We start from the raw sequence: 19,052 nt of genomic DNA on the forward strand, positions 1-19,052 counted from the left end.
CTGCGTAGTTCCCAGCATTGGAGGACACCACAGCGGGGCAAGGATGCGGCTGCTGCATAGAGGGGTTGTGGCTGCACTCCTGGTGAGCAAAGTTTTATATGTAGAGGCACCAGTGCATCCACCAGTGGAGGCCCTTCTGCGAATCAGTACAAACCTGATTGGCATGGCTCACACAGAGGAAGGGGTGATATTGCTAACACATGGGTACATCGCTCACACAGGAGCCCCTAGTTGTAATAAAAGGGAGAGACATGCCAAGCAGCGACGTAATAGCCTTTATTTTTATATCTATAGATTGTTTGTTCACTAAGGATGTGTAACTCACAAGAAATACAACTTCAACAAACTTAGTGGACAAAGGATATACTATAAGAATTTCTCTAACGTCCTAGTGGATGCTGGGGACTCCGAAAGGACCATGGGGAATAGCGGCTCCGCAGGAGACTGGGCACAAAAGTAAAAAGCTTTAGGACTACCTGGTGTGCACTGGCTCCTCCCCCTATGACCCTCCTCCAAGCCTCAGTTAGATTTTTGTGCCCGAACGAGACGGGTGCAGGCTAAGGGGCTCTCCTGAGCTGCTTAGTGTAAAAGTTTAAAGTAGGTTTTTTATTTTCAGTGAGACCTGCTGGCAACAGGCTTACTGCACCGAGGGACTAAGGGGAGAAGAAGCGAACTCACCTGCGTGCAGAGTGAAATGTGACACCCTAAAGTAGGTTTCACTGAAGTCAACTCTGGTTTAATGTGTTGCTTTATCTTTTCTGGTGTTCCTTACCTGGACCTAGTGTCTGTAGCTTCTAACAGGCATAAGTTTCACCAGCAACTCACAATATAGTTCAGGGTATATTGCACACAGACATTAATTACACAATTTCTCTATATGAATTTTTATTCTACTGAAACACTGCTATAAGTTTTTCTCAGCTGTAGAAATTTGAGATTATCTCATATACTGGCAATTTAGATTAACCTCAATGTCTATGCTAGTCACATACCATTTTCATGCAAAGAACAATAAAGCACAAGAAACAATATCCACATTTGACAATCCTTACACACTAATATAAAGTTTTAAGCAATCACTTGAAGATACTCTTATAATTGGGGCCCCGTAAAAACCTTTAGTTTTGTAGCTAGCTACATTGAGTATAGTGCACCTTTCTAGGAAAGTTATATCCTGAGAATAGTTAATACAAGTCTTGGATGAAGGTAGCAATGGATGGATTACAACAAATGAAGTGTAGCTGGTTCTGTCCAACCAGGCAGTTTTGTAACTTCTAATATGATGCAGCACGCTAATTTTAGGCAACTGTGAGTCTATTTTGCTAGTCTGGATGTAATATTAACTGATTGTACTGTAAGTGCTATTTTCTTAAAGGAGGCTCTCTGCGATATCCACATGACTGTGTCAGGCAATAAGTAGGTTTACAACTGTGCCACTTGATCCTGTCTCATCCTTAAACGCAATATAGGCAGCTAAGGTGTCTCTGTCCCTGTTATGAGCAGTCTCTTTATCTCTGCAAGGGCTTGCGATGAGTAGTTGGTGAAACAGGGCTACTGACTTGTACTCCAAAAAGGTTACTGTACTCAATTGTTACATGTACACTGTCTGACTGAGAGCAGTACATCAGCTGCAGGCCCCTGTGATATTGAGTCCTGAATCCTTTAAGCTGTCTGTGTAACTAAGACAGTATTGTTCCTTACTGCACTACAAAGTTCTGGCTGTGTGCTGAGAAAACTGCAGCACGTGACTGTCTGCTTCTGCGCAGAGGTGCTTACTGCTATTTGATGGCTCTTATCAGTCTCATAAAGGGTGTTATTACTATAGAAACTGGCTAATTTACTGTATAAAACTGTGATCTCTAGTATACCAGGGTATTTCAGCAGGGAGTTTGTGACAGTCAATTAGATCATTCAGCAATTACTGAGACTGCTACTATGGAGTGTGAGAATGTATAATCTACATACAATGGGGCTCCTGGATCTCACTAGAAGTGGCTATTTTGCCTCAGGGCTGACGTAGTCTGCTCACCACTCCATAGACACTCTCTTTGTCAGCTGCTGGACTCTGATTTATTGAAGATCAGGTAAGGAGTCTCCTTTGGTCACCATGTACACCACCAAATCAGCTCAGCACCTTCTGCTCCTAGGTCCTGTTCCACTCTGCTCATCCTCCTAAGATGGCCGCCGCCCAACTGCCAACAGACTCGGCACACGGCTGTTAACTGTCCAAGCGCATGACAGCTATAGCATAGAAAATGTTCTTAACCCTTTCCTTGCTGAAGTCTCAAAGCATTTAGCCAGGCTGTATTTTGTAGAGGGGGAAAAAGGGCGCAGAAATAAGTTAAATGTCCGTGGCAACTCTGTTGGGGTGTCACATATCAGCCCACTAGAATTATGCGTGTCCTCACGCATATCAGCAAACAACCTTGCAGCTGTGAAATTCAAATACATCTTTACATTACACTATATTTAACATAAATAACATTAGAAGACGTTCTGTTTTAACTTTCAAGACTTCACTTTAAGTTTTACAAATTTACCATAAACATTAACACTGTCAGTTTGCCATATAGCAACAGTAACATTAAACACTTCTAACACTTACTTTTCCCAAAACTATTGTATAAACTGATATGTTTGTTATATAATCACTTTTACATTTTCTTTTGCCAGTATCTAATGGGAAGAAATCCCTTTGGGCCTCTTTCCTGATCTTCTTGATGACTGTTGCAAAATTGAGACAAACTCTTCACCGCTTATTGTGGTGTATTCACAGTCTTTGCAATGCCACTCTGGGAAAAGCCATGTTACAGCCTCTTTTGTTTTATTAGAGGGTTTTGCAGGAATATGAGGTTCAGACATTGACATAACGGAATTTGGTGCAATGGGTTTAGAGGAAACTTCCAAGGCTTCTGCTGCAGCCATGTAGATCACTTTCTCTGTGACTTCTTCCTGGTCGGCTACACCTGAATCTGCCTGATCAAGGCAGGCCGCACTGGAACCGATGTCCTTGACTCTGGCCTCACCTGAACATGCTGGATCTGGAGGAAGCTGTGGTCGGATTATGTCTTGCAGGCTCTGCTGCACAGTGTCAACTCTCTCCTCCGCCATTTCCTCATACAGTGGGTAGCAACATGTCCCATCATGCTGTGGTTGATATGCACTTTCTGCCACATTCTCAACTTCTTTGCTCTCCTCTCCACCTTCACTGTATTGGCAGCTTTGCTGATAATCACATGGAGCACCTCTGTGACAATAATGCTTGCGATTTGCTGCATATCTACTGCCTTGCACTGGAGCACCACCAGGACCAGTTACATTAGCTGCCTGCGGACCTTTTTCTCCATTCACAACATCAAACTCAACCGTTTCTCCTCTCTCCAGACTTTGGAAATAATTCCGGTGGTTGTTCTCCTTTATGTCAGTATAATGTACAAACACATCTTTTTTGGTGTCAAGACAATTTATAAAGCCATAACCAAACCACACGTTAAACCAAACGACTTTCCCCATAACTTTCCTTGCACTGACTACAGGCTCTGGGTCTGTAGCTGGTGTTGTGATCACTTCAGTTTGATTCTGGTCTACAACATGAAGGTCCACATCTCTGGGCTGTCTTTCATCGATGCTCCAGTTTGTCTCTCCTCTGCACTTTTCATGTTGCTGCATGAAATACTGCAATTGCTGTATCATTTCATTTATCCCATGGGTCAGCTCAGCGACTTGCACTCCTATAGTACTTAATAGATCGGTCCTTGGCACCTGATCACCCTGTGCAACAACTTCTTTAGGTGAGTGCAGATCCAATTTCAGATTTGTGATCTCTGGAGGGTATTTTTCTTCTTGGATTCCCAACATCTCAGGGCAGGACATTTCTTGCATCTGTAACGTCCCTACCACTTTAATGGCAGCTTCTTTGAAGACCAAAAATGAGCTATTTGATAACTGTAGCTGAAGGAGGCGTAAATGCGACTTCACTATCTCACCATGGGATCCCTCTATAAATTGATTAATCAATATTTCATCTGTTGGCCGAATTTCTGTTGGATCTATGGCCTGTAATGCTCGAAGTGCCTCCTGAAGACTAAGTGCAAAGTCACGCAGTGTTTCTCTTGGCCGCTGCTTTCTCGTGTAAAAAGCCACCTTAAGTTCAGATAACGGTCTTGTTTCAAATGTGGCAGCTAGTCGGTTTAAGATGAGGCCTACGGTTTCTCTTTTTTCCTCTGGCCATGAAGTCACCTCTCTCAGGGCTGTGCCTTTTAGCTGCCCCATAAGAATCTCCACTTGCTGTTGTTTGCTCAATTGGTATAAACGGAACAATGACTTCATTTTGTTCCTAAATTCAGTCCATGTGTTCCCTTCAGAACCTCGAACATCTCCGCTATATGATGGAAGCCATGGAGCCCCAAAGTAATACGGCAAGATGATTGGATTTATGCTGGCCATGGTTGGGTGAGTATTTGACAAATCCCCCGCTGCTTGATCATCAGAAGACATGTTCGTATCCTGTTCGTACGACGCCAAAATGTGACACCCTAAAGTAGGTTTCACTGAAGTCAACTCTGGTTTAATGTGTTACTTTATCTTTTCTGGTGTTCCTTACCTGGACCTAGTGTCTGTAGCTTCTAACAGGCATAAGTTTCACCAGCAACTCACAATATAGTTCAGGGTATATTGCACACAGACATTAATTACACAATTTCTCTATATGAATTTTTATTCTACTGAAACACTGCTATAAGTTTTTCTCAGCTGTAGAAATTTGAGATTATCTCATATACTGGCAATTTAGATTAACCTCAATGTCTATGCTAGTCACATACCATTTTCATGCAAAGAACAATAAAGCACAAGAAACAATATCCACATTTGACAATCCTTACACACTAATATAAAGTTTTAAGCAATCACTTGAAGATACTCTTATAATTGGGGCCCCGTAAAAACCTTTAGTTTTGTAGCTAGCTACATTGAGTATAGTGCACCTTTCTAGGAAAGTTATATCCTGAGAATAGTTAATACAAGTCTTGGATGAAGGTAGCAATGGATGGATTACAACAAATGAAGTGTAGCTGGTTCTGTCCAACCAGGCAGTTTTGTAACTTCTAATATGATGCAGCACGCTAATTTTAGGCAACTGTGAGTCTATTTTGCTAGTCTGGATGTAATATTAACTGATTGTACTGTAAGTGCTATTTTCTTAAAGGAGGCTCTCTGCGATATCCACATGACTGTGTCAGGCAATAAGTAGGTTTACAACTGTGCCACTTGATCCTGTCTCATCCTTAAACGCAATATAGGCAGCTAAGGTGTCTCTGTCCCTGTTATGAGCAGTCTCTTTATCTCTGCAAGGGCTTGCGATGAGTAGTTGGTGAAACAGGGCTACTGACTTGTACTCCAAAAAGGTTACTGTACTCAATTGTTACATGTACACTGTCTGACTGAGAGCAGTACATCAGCTGCAGGCCCCTGTGATATTGAGTCCTGAATCCTTTAAGCTGTCTGTGTAACTAAGACAGTATTGTTCCTTACTGCACTACAAAGTTCTGGCTGTGTGCTGAGAAAACTGCAGCACGTGACTGTCTGCTTCTGCGCAGAGGTGCTTACTGCTATTTGATGGCTCTTATCAGTCTCATAAAGGGTGTTATTACTATAGAAACTGGCTAATTTACTGTATAAAACTGTGATCTCTAGTATACCAGGGTATTTCAGCAGGGAGTTTGTGACAGTCAATTAGATCATTCAGCAATTACTGAGACTGCTACTATGGAGTGTGAGAATGTATAATCTACATACAATGGGGCTCCTGGATCTCACTAGAAGTGGCTATTTTGCCTCAGGGCTGACGTAGTCTGCTCACCACTCCATAGACACTCTCTTTGTCAGCTGCTGGACTCTGATTTATTGAAGATCAGGTAAGGAGTCTCCTTTGGTCACCATGTACACCACCAAATCAGCTCAGCACCTTCTGCTCCTAGGTCCTGTTCCACTCTGCTCATCCTCCTAAGATGGCCGCCGCCCAACTGCCAACAGACTCGGCACACGGCTGTTAACTGTCCAAGCGCATGACAGCTATAGCATAGAAAATGTTCTTAACCCTTTCCTTGCTGAAGTCTCAAAGCATTTAGCCAGGCTGTATTTTGTAGAGGGGGAAAAAGGGCGCAGAAATAAGTTAAATGTCCGTGGCAACTCTGTTGGGGTGTCACATATCAGCCCACTAGAATTATGCGTGTCCTCACGCATATCAGCAAACAACCTTGCAGCTGTGAAATTCAAATACATCTTTACATTACACTATATTTAACATAAATAACATTAGAAGACGTTCTGTTTTAACTTTCAAGACTTCACTTTAAGTTTTACAAATTTACCATAAACATTAACACTGTCAGTTTGCCATATAGCAACAGTAACATTAAACACTTCTAACACTTACTTTTCCCAAAACTATTGTATAAACTGATATGTTTGTTATATAATCACTTTTACATTTTCTTTTGCCAGTATCTAATGGGAAGAAATCCCTTTGGGCCTCTTTCCTGATCTTCTTGATGACTGTTGCAAAATTGAGACAAACTCTTCACCGCTTATTGTGGTGTATTCACAGTCTTTGCAATGCCACTCTGGGAAAAGCCATGTTACAGCCTCTTTTGTTTTATTAGAGGGTTTTGCAGGAATATGAGGTTCAGACATTGACATAACGGAATTTGGTGCAATGGGTTTAGAGGAAACTTCCAAGGCTTCTGCTGCAGCCATGTAGATCACTTTCTCTGTGACTTCTTCCTGGTCGGCTACACCTGAATCTGCCTGATCAAGGCAGGCCGCACTGGAACCGATGTCCTTGACTCTGGCCTCACCTGAACATGCTGGATCTGGAGGAAGCTGTGGTCGGATTATGTCTTGCAGGCTCTGCTGCACAGTGTCAACTCTCTCCTCCGCCATTTCCTCATACAGTGGGTAGCAACATGTCCCATCATGCTGTGGTTGATATGCACTTTCTGCCACATTCTCAACTTCTTTGCTCTCCTCTCCACCTTCACTGTATTGGCAGCTTTGCTGATAATCACATGGAGCACCTCTGTGACAATAATGCTTGCGATTTGCTGCATATCTACTGCCTTGCACTGGAGCACCACCAGGACCAGTTACATTAGCTGCCTGCGGACCTTTTTCTCCATTCACAACATCAAACTCAACCGTTTCTCCTCTCTCCAGACTTTGGAAATAATTCCGGTGGTTGTTCTCCTTTATGTCAGTATAATGTACAAACACATCTTTTTTGGTGTCAAGACAATTTATAAAGCCATAACCAAACCACACGTTAAACCAAACGACTTTCCCCATAACTTTCCTTGCACTGACTACAGGCTCTGGGTCTGTAGCTGGTGTTGTGATCACTTCAGTTTGATTCTGGTCTACAACATGAAGGTCCACATCTCTGGGCTGTCTTTCATCGATGCTCCAGTTTGTCTCTCCTCTGCACTTTTCATGTTGCTGCATGAAATACTGCAATTGCTGTATCATTTCATTTATCCCATGGGTCAGCTCAGCGACTTGCACTCCTATAGTACTTAATAGATCGGTCCTTGGCACCTGATCACCCTGTGCAACAACTTCTTTAGGTGAGTGCAGATCCAATTTCAGATTTGTGATCTCTGGAGGGTATTTTTCTTCTTGGATTCCCAACATCTCAGGGCAGGACATTTCTTGCATCTGTAACGTCCCTACCACTTTAATGGCAGCTTCTTTGAAGACCAAAAATGAGCTATTTGATAACTGTAGCTGAAGGAGGCGTAAATGCGACTTCACTATCTCACCATGGGATCCCTCTATAAATTGATTAATCAATATTTCATCTGTTGGCCGAATTTCTGTTGGATCTATGGCCTGTAATGCTCGAAGTGCCTCCTGAAGACTAAGTGCAAAGTCACGCAGTGTTTCTCTTGGCCGCTGCTTTCTCGTGTAAAAAGCCACCTTAAGTTCAGATAACGGTCTTGTTTCAAATGTGGCAGCTAGTCGGTTTAAGATGAGGCCTACGGTTTCTCTTTTTTCCTCTGGCCATGAAGTCACCTCTCTCAGGGCTGTGCCTTTTAGCTGCCCCATAAGAATCTCCACTTGCTGTTGTTTGCTCAATTGGTATAAACGGAACAATGACTTCATTTTGTTCCTAAATTCAGTCCATGTGTTCCCTTCAGAACCTCGAACATCTCCGCTATATGATGGAAGCCATGGAGCCCCAAAGTAATACGGCAAGATGATTGGATTTATGCTGGCCATGGTTGGGTGAGTATTTGACACAGAGTGGATTGGGCTTCTTAGGCTACTGGACATTAGCTCCAGAGGGACGATCACAGGCCCAGCCATGGATGGGTCCCGGAGCCGCGCCGCCGGCCCCCTTACAGAGCCAGAAGAGTGAAGAGGTCCGGAAAATCGGCGGCAGAAGACGTCCTGTCTTCAATAAGGTAGCGCACAGCACCGCAGCTGTGCGCCATTGCTCTCAGCACACTTCACACTCCGGTCACTGAGGGTGCAGGGCGCTGGGGGGAGCGCCCTGAGACGCAATAAAAAACCTTTGTTTGGCAAAAAAAATACATCACATATAGCTCCTGGGCTATATGGATGCATTTAACCCCTGCCATTTTTCCATTAAAAAGCGGGAGAAAGGCCGCCAATAAGGGGGCGGAGCCTATCTCCTCAGCACACTGGCGCCATTTTTTCCTCACAGCTCCGTTGGAGGAAGGCTCCCTGACTCTCCCATGCAGTACTGCACTACAGAAACAGGGTAAAACAAGAGAGGGGGGGCACTAAATTGGCATAGTAATATATACAGCAGCTATATTAGGGAAAAACACTTATATAAGGTTATCCCTATATATATATATATATAGCGCTCTGGTGTGTGCTGGCAAACTCTCCCTCTGTCTCCCCAAAGGGCTAGTGGGGTCCTGTCCTCTATCAGAGCATTCCCTGTGTGTGTGCTGTGTGTCGGTACGCTGTGTCGACATGTATGAGGAGGAAAATGATGTGGAGGCGGAGCAATTGCCTGTGTTAGTGATGTCACCCCCTAGGGAGTCGACACCTGACTGGATGGTCTTATGGAAAGAATTACGTGATAGTGTCGGCACTTTACAAAAGACTGTTGACGACATGAGACAGCCGGCAAATCAGTTAATACCTGTACAGGCGTCTCAAACACCGTCAGGGGCTATAAAACGCCCGTTACCTCAGGTCGATACAGACACTGACACGGACACTGACTCCAGTGTCGACGGTGAGGAAACAAACGTATTTTCAGTAGGGCCACACGTTACATGATCACGGCAATGAAGGAGGTTTTGAACATTTCTGATACTACAAATACCACAAAGAAGGGTATTATGTGGGGTGTGAAAAAACTACCCGTAGTTTTTCCTGAATCAGATGAATTAAATGAGGTGTGTGATGAAGCGTGGGTTTCCCCCGATAAAAAACTGCTAATTTCTAAAAAATTATTGGCATTATACCCTTTCCCGCCAGAGGTTAGGGCGCGTTGGGAAACACCCCCTAGAGTGGATAAGGCGCTCACACGCTTATCAAAACAAGTGGCGTTACCGTCTCCAGATACGGCCGCCCTCAAGGATCCAGCTGATAGGAAGCTGGAAAATATCCTAAAAAGTATATACACACATACTGGTATTATACTGCGACCAGCAATCGCCTCAGCCTGGATGTGCAGTGCTGGGGTGGCTTGGTCGCATTCCCTGACTGAAAATATTGATACCCTGGACAGGGACAATATATTATTGACTATAGAGCATTTAAAGGATGCATTTCTATATATGCGTGATGCACAGAGGGATATTTGCACTCTGGCATCAAGAGTAAGTGCGATGTCCATTTCTGCCAGAAGAGGGTTATGGACGCGACAGTGGTCAGGTGATGCGGATTCCAAACGGCATATGGAAGTATTGCCGTATAAAGGGGAGGAGTTATTTTGGGTCGGTCTATCGGACCTGGTGGCCACGGCAACGGCTGGGAAATCCACCTTTTTACCCCAAGTCACCTCGCAGCAGAAAAAGATACCGTCTTTTCAGGCTCAGTCCTTTCGTCCCCATAAGGGCAAGCGGGCAAAAGGCCACTCATATCTGCCCCGGGGCAGAGGAAGGGGAAAAAGACTGCAGCAGACAGCCTCTTCCCACGAACAGAAGCCCTCCCCCGCTTCTGCCAAGTCCTCAGCATGACGCTGGGGCCTTACAAGCGGACTCAGGCACGGTGGGGGCCCGTCTCAAGAATTTCAGCGCGCAGTGGGCTCACTCGCAAGTGGACCCCTGGATCCTGCAGGTAGTATCTCAGGGGTACAAATTGGAATTCGAGACGTCTCCCCCTCGCCGGTTCCTGAAGTCTGCTTTACCAACGTCTCTCCCCGACAGGGAGGCGGTATTGGAAGCCATTCACAAGCTGTATTCCCAGCAAGTGATAATCAAGGTACCCCTCCTTCACCAGGGAAAGGGGTATTATTCCACGCTGTTTGTGGTACCGAAGCCGGACGGCTCGGTGAGACCCATTTTAAATCTGAAATCCTTGAACACTTACATAAAAAGGTTCAAGTTCAAGATGGAGTCACTCAGAGCAGTGATAGCGAACCTGGAAGAAGGGGACTATATGGTGTCTCTGGACATCAAGGATGCTTACCTCCATGTCCCAATTTGCCCTTCTCACCAAGGGTACCTCAGGTTTGTGGTACAGAACTGTCACTATCAGTTTCAGACGCTGCCGTTTGGATTGTCCACGGCACCCCGGGTCTTTACCAAGGTAATGGCCGAAATGATGATTCTTCTTCGAAGAAAAGGCGTCTTAATTATCCCTTACTTGGACGATCTCCTGATAAGGGCAAGGTCCAGGGAACAGTTAGAGGTCGGAGTAGCACTATCTCAAGTAGTACTACGACAGCACGGATGGATTCTAAACATTCCAAAATCGCAGCTGATTCCGACGACAGGTCTGCTGTTCCTAGGAATGATTCTGGACACAGTACAGAAAAAGGTGTTTCTCCCGGAAGAGAAAGCCAGGGAGTTATCCGACCTAGTCAGGAACCTCCTAAGACCAGGCCAAGTGTCAGTACATCAATGCACAAGGGTCCTGGGAAAGATGGTGGCTTCTTACGAAGCGATTCCATTCGGCAGATTCCACGCAAGAACTTTTCAGTGGGATCTGCTGGACAAATGGTCCGGATCGCATCTTCAAATGCATCAGCGGATAACCCTGTCTCCAAGAACAAGGGTGTCTCTCCTGTGGTGGTTACAGAGTGCTCATCTCCTAGAGGGCCGCAGATTCGGCATTCAGGATTGTTTCCTGGTGACCACGGATGCCAGCCTGAGAGGCTGGGGAGCAGTCACACAGGGAAGAAATTTCCAGGGCTTGTGGTCAAGCATGGAAACGTCACTTCACATAAATATCCTGGAACTAAGGGCCATTTACAATGCCCTAAGTCAGGCGAGACCTCTGCTTCAGGGTCAGCCGGTGTTGATCCAGTCGGACAACATCACGGCAGTCGCCCACGTAAACAGACAGGGCGGCACAAGAAGCAGGAGGGCAATGAAGGAAGTGGCAAGGATTCTTCGCTGGGCGGAAAATCATGTGATAGCACTGTCAGCAGTGTTCATTCCGGGAGTGGACAACTGGGAAGCAGACTTCCTCAGCAGGCACGATCTTCACCCGGGGGAGTGGGGACTTCACCCAGAAGTCTTCCACATGATTGTGAACCGTTGGGAAAAACCAAAGGTGGACATGATGGCGTCCCGCCTCAACAAAAAACTGGACAGGTATTGCGCCAGGTCAAGGGACCCTCAGGCAATAGCTGTGGACGCTCTGGTAACACCGTGGGTGTACCAGTCAGTGTATGTGTTCCCTCCTCTTCCTCTCATACCAAAAGTACTGAGAATCATAAGAAGGAGAGGAGTAAAGACTATACTCGTGGCTCCGGATTGGCCAAGAAGGACTTGGTACCCGGAAATTCAGGAGATGCTCACGGAAGACCCGTGGCCTCTACCTCTAAGAAAGGACCTGCTCCAGCAGGGACCATGTCTGTTCCAAGACTTACCGCGGCTGCGTTTGACGGCATGGCGGTTGAACGCCGGATCCTGAAGGAAAAAGGCATTCCGGATGAAGTCATCCCTACCCTGATCAAAGCCAGGAAGGATGTGACCGTACAACATTATCACCGTATTTGGCGAAAATATGTTGCGTGGTGCGAGGCCAGGAAGGCCCCTACAGAGGAATTTCAACTGGGTCGATTCCTGCATTTCCTGCAAACAGGACTGTCTATGGGCCTCAAATTAGGGTCCATTAAGGTTCAAATTTCGGCCCTGTCAATATTCTTCCAAAAAGAACTAGCTTCTGTTCCTGAAGTTCAGACGTTTGTCAAGGGAGTACTGCATATACAGCCTCCTTTTGTGCCTCCAGTGGCACCTTGGGAGCTCAATGTAGTGTTGGGATTCCTAAAATCACATTGGTTTGAACCACTCACCACTGTGGACTTAAAATATCTCACATGGAAAGTGGTAATGCTGTTAGCCCTGGCTTCAGCCAGGCGTGTTTCAGAATTGGCGGCTTTATCCTATAAAAGCCCTTACCTAATTTTTCATACGGACAGGGCAGAATTGAGGACTCGTCCTCAATTTCTCCCTAAGGTGGTTTCAGCTTTTCACTTAAACCAGCCTATTGTGGTGCCTGCGGCTACTAGGGACTTGGAGGATTCCAAGTTGCTGGACGTAGTCAGGGCCCTGCAAATATATGTTTCCAGGACGGCTGGAGTCAGAAAATCTGACTCGCTGTTTATCCTGTATGCACCCAACAAGCTGGGTGCTCCTGCTTCTAAGCAGACGATTGCTCGTTGGATTTGTAGTACAATTCAGCTTGCACATTCTGTGGCAGGCCTGCCACAGCCAAAATCTGTAAAAGCCCATTCCACACGGAAAGTGGGCTCATCTTGGGCGGCTGCCCGAGGGGTCTCGGCTTTACAACTTTGCCGAGCAGCTACTTGGTCAGGGGCAAACACGTTTGCTAAATTCTACAAATTTGATACACTGGCTGAGGAGGACCTGGAGTTCTCTCATTCGGTGCTGCAGAGTCATCCGCACTCTCCCGCCCGTTTGGGAGCTTTGGTATAATCCCCATGGTCCTTTCGGAGTCCCCAGCATCCACTAGGACGTTAGAGAAAATAAGAATTTACTTACCGATAATTCTATTTCTCATAGTCCGTAGTGGATGCTGGGCGCCCATCCCAAGTGCGGATTATCTGCATTACTTGTACATAGTTATTGTTACAAAAATCGGGTTATTGTTGTTGTGAGCCATCTTTTCAGAGGCTCCTTCTGTTATTATGCTGTTAACTGGGTTCAGATCACAAGTTGTACGGTGTGATTGGTGTGGCTGGTATGAGTCTTACCCGGGATTCAAAATCCTTCCTTATTGTGTACGCTCGTCCGGGCACAGTATCCTAACTGAGGCTTGGAGGAGGGTCATAGGGGGAGGAGCCAGTGCACACCAGGTAGTCCTAAAGCTTTTTACTTTTGTGCCCAGTCTCCTGCGGAGCCGCTATTCCCCATGGTCCTTTCGGAGTCCCCAGCATCCACTACGGACTATGAGAAATAGAATTATCGGTAAGTAAATTCTTATTTTTTCTTTTTTTTCTTTTTTTCAATTTAAGTGTTTTTTATATGGAATTAATTAAAAGTTAAATTTTTTCAATGAGTGTGCCAACAAAGGGTCTTTCTTTCTCGTGTCCTGTATATTGACTACTCAGCAGTGTATTACTGTACCCTCGGTGCACCACCAACCTTAGATTTCTAACAATACTAGTACCTAGATAAATCAGAAGTTGGTCATTACTGAATATTGGCCCTCATTCCGAGTTGTTCGCTCGGTATTTTTCATCGCATCGCAGTGAAAATCCGCTTAGTACGCATGCGCAATGTTCGCACTGCGACTGCGCCAAGTAACTTTACTATGAAGAAAGTATTTTTACTCACGGCTTTTTCTTCGCTCCGGCGATCGTAATGTGATTGACAGGAAATGGGTGTTACTGGGCGGAAACACGGCGTTTCAGGGGCGTGTGGCTGAAAACGCTACCGTTTCCGGAAAAAACGCAGGAGTGGCCGGAGAAACGGTGGGAGTGCCTGGGCGAACGCTGGGTGTGTTTGTGACGTCAACCAGGAACGACAAGCACTGAAATGATCGCACAGGCAGAGTAAGTCTGGAGCTACTCTGAAACTGCTAAGTAGTTAGTAATCGCAATATTGCGAATACATCGGTCGCAATTTTAAGAAGCTAAGATTCACTCCCAGTAGGCGGCGGCTTAGCGTGTGTAACTCTGCTAAATTCGCCTTGCGACCGATCAACTCGGAATGAGGGCCATTGTAATTCATTTTGCTCTTATTGCTTATTGGTGCGGAAACACACTTATACCTCCAGAAGTCCCTCTATCTCCCTAACCTCTATCATGATTTGACACCCTCGTTTGTACCTGCAGCACCACATGGTGAGTGATTCCCAGTATTGTAATAAATACACTGTCTTTTTTCCAGCTAAAACATTTGCCTTAATTGTGAATACCCGACATCCAAAGGTGAAAAGCAGGGTGGAGGATGGGATGAATAATGCAATATCCTCAGTTTGGGGCGAAAACTACAGTTTACAAGTAAGATACGTTCCATTTTATGTGTATGCCTTAAATATATACTGATTTGCATGCATCATATAATATTATGGTTGCAGAGCATTGTATAGCCCCAGCAACATGTTGCTAATTCTCCTCACAGAGCTTTCTATGGTAACATTGCAGACTTTGGGGGGTAGTTAATAGGTTTGAGATGATGGAATTTCCAAGTTAAATTGAAAGTGGCAATAAATTATAAGGCTTTTTGTGCCTTTTAATTGATTGCTCGTTTAAATTTAGTAGCAAACTCTGCAAAATCACACTGGTTCCAAATAGAGGCATGCGAAGCCACACCCCTTTATGGACACGTGCGCCATAGGGTAGATTCTACTTCGCTCACCGGGTGTCACCAGACCCAGTGACGACGCTGCACAAAAATATACATTTTATTATGTACTGCAGACTAAAGTGGTGAATCCAATTGTTATGATCGACTGTTGAGTTTGAGATGCAGTTATTGGATTTTATTGCTGCAAACTCTTTTAACCTGGTATATGACGGAGTTTCAGTTTAACATCATGGTCTGTGTATTGATTTTCTAAATAATTGTTCTATATTCCCGAGCCAGTTGTTAGTGTGACAAGTACTAGATGTTAGCAGAGATAATAGGACAAAAAAAAAACCTGTAGCATCGATTGATACTATATATCTGTTATTCTGTCTGTGTTATTTATTGTCTATGACTCAGATTGTATTTCCTAATAATGCGTTCAAATGAACATCACTCTGGTAGACAGGAACAGTCTCAGTGAGTTGTTCTGTCACTTTTATACTTCTCAGAAGCCTCTTTCCACTTAAAATAGCTGTTGATAACATTAATATCTTACTGTGTGGGCTGTAGATAATACAGTATATATGTATATAAAAGGTTACTAGTGTAAAACTCATTATATAAATGGGTTGCGGTATGAATGGTTGACCATGTTATGGTCGACAGTCATTAGGTCGACCACTATTGGTCGACATTGACATGGACACATGGTCGACACATGAAAATGGTCGACACATGAAAGGTCGACACATGAAAAGGTCGACATGAGTTTTTTAACTTTTTTTGGTGTCGTTTTTTGCTTAAAGTGACTGGGAACCCCAATTAGTGCACCGCGTCCCCTCGCATGGCTCCCTTCGCTCGCCATGCTTCGGGCATGGTGCCTTCGCTCCGCTACCGCTTCGCTCGGCACAGATTACCGTTCCAATCGTAGTCCATGTGGTTTGTAAAGTATGGAAAAGTTCCCCAAAAGAAAAAAAAGTTAAAAAACTCATGTCGACCTTTTCATGTGTCGACCATTTTCACGTGTCGACCATGTGTACATGTCGACCATGTCAATGTCGACCAATAGTGGTCGACCTAATGACTGTCGACCATAACATGGTCGACCATGTGAACGGATACCATATAAATGATATAGTAAAGAATGGTATGCGGTTAACATACCGCCCATCGGTATCCCGGCTATTATACCCCCGCCGGAATACCGGCGAGGTAGGTGTTTCCACCTCTAGGGGTGTCCACGAACCCATAGAGAGGGAGAATAGAACCTGTGGCGTGCGAAGTTCGGCACCGAGCCCGCAGTGTGGCGAGCACAGTGTGCCTGCAAGGGGCTCCATTGCGCTTGCCCCCCTGCCGGCATACCAGCGCCCGGGATGCCGATGTCGGCATACCGATCCCTAAAGAACTTCCTTACATCCAGAAAATGTGAACAATGGAACACCAGAATATGTTGGGACTTTTTTTTTATGTGGAAGAACATATGAATATATTTGTTCTGTACTATATCATGCATTGAAGTTGATGGGCTTCATTGTGTATTTTGTTTTTCTACATCTACAGTTGTGCCTTGGAGACATACGGGGGGTAATTCCAAGTTGATCGCAGCAGGATTTTTGTTAGCAATTGGGCAAAACCATGTGCACTGCAGGGAGGCAGATATAACATGTGCAGAGAGAGTTAGATTTGGGTGGGGTGTGTTCAATCTGCAATCTAATTTGCAGTGCAAAAATAAAGCAGCCAGTATTTACTCTGAACAGAAACAAAATAACCCACCCAAATCTAACTCTTTCTGCACATGTTATATCTACCTCCCCTGCAGTGCACATGGTTTTGCCCAATTGCTAAAAAAAAATCCTGCTGCGATCAACTTGGAATTACCCCCACTATTCTTTTTATTCCGTGTAACACTCTAGATCCAATATTTCACCATAATCAGAGATTTTAAACTGAATTAAGTTTATTGTTTATGATAAATTGTAACAGTAGACAAGAGTGCCCCTTCGATATCATTGTAGACCACCTGTTCCAAAACGGTGCCCTAGAGTATCAGATTTTTTTCCATGGCACCCCTAGGCCAAAAGTTTCTTATTGAGAAATTTTGAAAAAAAAATATTACATTGAGTAAATTGTGTTGATATGTCATCCTTAGGTTCAGTTGTGTGGTGAGGGACAAGTTTTGCTTCTGTTTGTCCACATGTTTTATGATTGACAGTCACCAGCACTGGTTTTGCCTATGACATTGACTATAAATAATTTAAATTGGTGCTGGCCCATCAATCCAAGGCACCCCTGCAAGTGTTCCTAAGCACCCCAGGGTACCAAGGCACACAGTGTGAGAACCACTATTCTAGACTTTAGGTCACTTTAGCTCTAACAAGTGTTGGGAGAGCCAATTCTCTAATGAAATGATTGCATTATGACTGGATTCCATTAAATGTAGAGGGTATGATTCACTTTCCAGTGTGGGCCAAATATACTTTCAGAGTTTACTGTGCACAAGAGATCCATTGTTTTGTATGTCCTTTAATACCCTTTTCTCTAACGTCCTAGTGGATGCTGGGACTCCGTCAGGACCATGGGGAATAGCGGGCTCCGCAGGAGACAGGGCACATCTAAAAAAGCTTTTAGGTCACATGGTGCGTACTGGCTCCTCCCCCTATGACCCTCCTCCAAGCCTCAGTTAGGTTTTTGTGCCCGTCCGAGAGGGTGCAATCTAGGTGGCTCTCCTAAAGAGCTGTTTAGAAAAGTTTTTTTTTAGGTTTCAATCTCAGTGATTCCTGCTGGCAACAGGATCACTGCATCGAGGGACTTAGGGGAGAGATTTCCAACTCACCTGCGTGCAGGATGGATTGGAGTCTTAGGCTACTGGACACTTAGCTCCAGAGGGAGTCGGAACACAGGTCAGCCTGGGGTTCGTCCCGGAGCCGCGCCGCCGATCCCCCTTACAGACGCTGAAGAGACGGCAGAACGGAGGTCCGGAAAGCAGGCGGCAGAAGACTCCTCAGTCTTCTTGAAGGTAGCGCACAGCACGGCAGCTGTGCGCCATTGTTGTCACACGGCTCACTGACTCAGTCACGGAGGGTGCAGGGCGCTGCTGGGGGCGCCCTGGGCAGCAATATAATTACCTTTAGTGGCAAAATAAATACATCACATATAGCCATTAAGGCTATATGTATGTATTTTAACCCAGGCCAGTTTCTTAAAAACCGGGGAAAAGCCCGCCGAAAAAGGGGCGGAGCTTATTCTCCTCAGCACTCAGCGCCATTTTCCTGCTCAGCTCCGCTGGTGAGGAAGGCTCCCAGGTCTCTCCCCTGCACTGCACTACAGAAACAGGGTAACAAAGAGAAGGGGGGCATAAATTGGCGATATTTATATATTAAGAGCGCATATATAGTAAACAACACCTTCTAGGGTTGTTTATATACATTTATAGCGCTTTTGGTGTGTGCTGGCAAACTCTCCCTCGGTCTCCCCAAAGGGCTAGGGGGTCCTGTCTTCGATTAGAGCATTCCCTGTGTGGCTGCTGTGTGTCGGTACGTGTGTGTCGACATGTATGAGGACGATGTTGGTGTGGAGGCAGAGCAATTGCCGATGATGGTAATGTCACCCCCTAGGGAGTCGACACCGGAATGGATGGCTTTAGTTATGGAATTACGTGATAATGTCAGCACATTACAAAAGTCAGTTGACGAAATAAGACGCCCGGCAAACCAGTTAGTACCGGTTCAGGCGTCTCAGACACCGTCAGGGGCTGTAAAACGTCCTTTACCTCAGTCAGTCGACACGGGTACCGACACAGATGAATCTAGTGTCGACGGTGAAGAAACAAACGTATTTTCCAATAGGGCCACACGTTATATGATCACGGCAATGAAGGAGGCTTTGCAGATCTCTGATACTGCTGGTACCTCAAAAAGGGGTATTATGTGGGGGGTGAAAAAACTACCTGTATTTTTTCCAGAATCAGAGGAATTGAATGACGTGTGTGATGAAGCGTGGGTTAACCCCGATAGAAAACTGCTAATTTCCAAGAAGTTATTGGCATTATACCCTTTCCCACCAGAGGTTAGGGCGCGCTGGGAAACA

At 45.1% G+C, this 19,052-nt stretch overlaps 2 protein-coding genes across 2 annotated transcripts in view; one reads left to right on the forward strand and one right to left on the reverse strand.

Moving 5' to 3' along the window:
- MEDAG (mesenteric estrogen dependent adipogenesis) overlaps positions 1–19,052 on the forward strand; it is a 116,912-nt gene that overhangs the window by 41,183 nt on the left and 56,677 nt on the right. The window contains exon 3 of the mRNA XM_063951754.1: positions 14,565–14,677. Coding sequence (XP_063807824.1) covers positions 14,565–14,677 — 113 coding nt within the window. The remainder of the gene's footprint in view (positions 1–14,564; positions 14,678–19,052) is intronic.
- LOC135003663 (uncharacterized) lies at positions 869–8,290 on the reverse strand. The gene is made up of 2 exons (XM_063951753.1): positions 5,864–8,290; positions 869–2,134 (listed from the first exon to the last, which is right to left on the reverse strand). Exon 1 carries the CDS (start codon positions 8,275–8,277, stop codon positions 6,508–6,510), a length of 1,770 nt encoding a protein of 589 aa, XP_063807823.1. The 5' UTR covers positions 8,278–8,290; the 3' UTR covers positions 869–2,134; positions 5,864–6,507.

Source organism: Pseudophryne corroboree, chromosome 2 (assembly GCF_028390025.1).
Source record: "Pseudophryne corroboree isolate aPseCor3 chromosome 2, aPseCor3.hap2, whole genome shotgun sequence".
Classification (NCBI taxonomy): domain Eukaryota; kingdom Metazoa; phylum Chordata; class Amphibia; order Anura; family Myobatrachidae; genus Pseudophryne; species Pseudophryne corroboree.